Source organism: Austrofundulus limnaeus, unplaced genomic scaffold, assembly GCF_001266775.1.
Source record: "Austrofundulus limnaeus strain Quisiro unplaced genomic scaffold, Austrofundulus_limnaeus-1.0 Scaffold365, whole genome shotgun sequence".
In the NCBI taxonomy this organism is placed as follows: domain Eukaryota; kingdom Metazoa; phylum Chordata; class Actinopteri; order Cyprinodontiformes; family Rivulidae; genus Austrofundulus; species Austrofundulus limnaeus.
Genome location: NW_013952767.1, coordinates 308,440 through 311,190, shown reverse-complemented (window position 1 = coordinate 311,190; position 2,751 = coordinate 308,440). Strand labels below are relative to the sequence as shown.

Genomic DNA, 2,751 nt, shown 5'->3' with positions numbered 1-2,751 from the left:
TAAGATAAGATAAGATAAGCCTTTATTGTCATCGTACAGAGCACAATGAAATTACAGTTCAGAACTACCATTCAGAAGAAGACAGAACGTAACAAACACAGGAGAACAGCTGCTCTGGGTCATGCAGCCATAGACCCCAGCCAAAGCAAGGATCACCTTCATGAAGACATCTTGAGGAAACACAACACTTAAAAAAAACTAAAAACTAAAAAACAAAAAAATGAGAAAAAAAGACTATTTGGCCCGTACAGATGTTTATTTTATTTTATTTTTTATCTGTGTTTGTATTGTGGTCTCGTCACTAGTGGGAACTTTTAGTGTAAAAACTCCACAAYGACGATTAAAACATGGAGTTAATTTTGGACACAATCGACCCGAGCATCTCAAATAAAAATAAGATGCTTCTTCTTGGAATTCCTGTGTATGGAGATYATGTGGATGCACAACATAGCTCATGTTACAGCAGGAAGTTTCCTCTGAAGCACAGATGCATCTTTTATTTAAAATATTTTCTGTATCTTATCCAACATAACTAAAAAATTTACTTTACTTTTTATACTGAAGTTACATGCTTTGATACACGGATAATACCACATCAATGCTTATTTAAAAGGTATATAATTTTCTACTACATTATCTGCTGCAAGTTGTACAAACTGTGCAACAAACATTTGTCCACTTACCGGCAGTCCTTGTGGGCCGATTGTCCCACGAGGCCCATTAGGACCAGTATGACCCTGAAATATAGGATTATCATATTTTGATTTGTAACATTTAATGTAACACATTTCATATTTGTCCCAGACTTCTGCTAAAAGTCACATTGCTGTAATATTAATTGCATCATATCCCTTTATAAAAAAAGGACCCAAATAAAACCTTTGTTTCTATTTGTTTCTCCAAAAAGAGGAAAATAATGAGTTTTATTAAACAAATTCTACAATCTTTACTCTCAAAATAACAAAAGCATCATGTGACGTTTATTAAATCTACATATGGAGACTGYAAACTTGTTCAAATTTATAATTATCAAATAAAAATCCAAATAAGTTTGCTTTTTCTACCTGGTATCCTTCGTCACCTGGCTCTCCACGATCTCCACGCTCTCCTAGAGAGCCCTGTGTAAACATGAAGACAAAATCATAAACAGGATTCTCCACCCTGATTAGAAAATAATTATATTTTGTAAGATAAAAGCAGACTGTTTTTGCAAAACATCAGAGTTTATTAGAATAAATCAGACATCAAATAACGACTTTGTATTGAAATAGTTAAAGGAGTGTTTAGAAAGCAGACTTTAAAGCAAGACCTACTGGTTCACCTAAGGGCCCTGGTGGTCCTGGAGTCTTATTGTCCTCGCCTGAATAACCCTGGAATGCACAAAACAATCCCACATAATCAAAAATGGCTGGATGTACAGTCTGCAAACAATTGCAACAAATATATTTGCAACAAGATCAACGAATGATAAATTATGTATTAATATTATTATATATTTTAGGGATCATTATTACCTTTTCACCTTTAGGGCCTGGTGGTCCGATGGGCCCAGGCTTACCAGGATGCCCCTCAAAAAAAAAAAAAAGAAAAGAAAGAAAGCTGATTATTGTACACAGCGAAAGCAGCTGTTTCACAGTGTGAAAGGTGGCAACAGGAAACAAAATGTCTAAAGAACTGAGTGTGYTTCGTCACTTATCAGGTGAATCAATAATTTTGTGATGACTTCCAAGTTTTTTCCCCAAAAAACATTGGATCTTTTTAGGAAAATTACAAGATATAACAGAAAACATTGGAATGGTTTCATGATTTAAGGTCTGTGTCTACAAATTTGTCAGTTAAAGTAGACATATCCTGCTTTCAAATCCATCCATTTCACATTTAAAATCATTCATTTTKTGTCTATATAAAGTGGAACTGCAATGCTTTGRTCTGAATTCCTCCTTATTCTAACTTTACCAGCTCCTCTTTCACCCCYTTTTCTGATGCGTGCCTCAAAGCCACTGGATTTGTTACTGTTTCTTTAAGACGCTTCAAGCTCCGCCCCCCTCCTGCTTCCAAAMCGGTCCACTCCAGTTTGWGAGAGGGGTTGGAGTTGCAGAAAAAAATGCRTTGCTCAAAATGGTATGTCAGAGTAAAACAGGAATCCACTGGATTTCTTCTCAAAACTTTATTCTTAATCTTCTGACTCCAATCAGGTTCACAGTACAGCACTCTGCAGGCCTTTGGCTGAAAACCCAAACAAAACAGAGCATCCCTGCTCTGAGCAGAGACTCAGAGTCTGACCCAGAACCAGAGGAGAATTGAGAGGAGATTGTAGTTGGTAAGTCCAGACCTTACTTGGCAGTTCCATSRCAGAAAAATTGACTACAGACTCATAAAACATCATAGAAAACAGAGAAAAGTGAACGAGCTGAAAWATATGAACCARAGATAYCTTTGCAGCACTAGGAGAKACTAAATTAAACTTTTCTGCCTCCTAGAGACTCCAAGTCCGCAACAAAATGTATTTAAAAGCCAACAAATGTGGATTTTGCAGGATATGTCCCCTTTAAAGTTGCAGCTTTTTATTAAAGGGATCCCTGATTAGTTGTAACATTATTTATTAGATAATCATATATTTTAACTGTAAAATAAAGACTGTAAAAATACTGTAGGCTGTTTAGTTTTTAATCATATTTAAACTAAAAATTTAAAAATATATTATATGGACAGGGCCATTTTATTTACACGCAAAGCATTCTGGGTAAATGA

The 2,751-nt window shown here is 35.4% G+C and overlaps 1 protein-coding gene across 1 annotated transcript in view; it reads right to left on the bottom strand.

Moving 5' to 3' along the window:
• col24a1 (collagen type XXIV alpha 1 chain) overlaps positions 1-2,751 on the bottom strand; it is a gene marked incomplete in the record, with an annotated part of 125,159 nt that overhangs the window by 19,212 nt on the left and 103,196 nt on the right. The window contains 4 exon segments of the mRNA XM_014023370.1: positions 684-737; positions 1,065-1,118; positions 1,314-1,370; positions 1,515-1,568. Coding sequence (XP_013878824.1) covers positions 684-737; positions 1,065-1,118; positions 1,314-1,370; positions 1,515-1,568 — 219 coding nt within the window.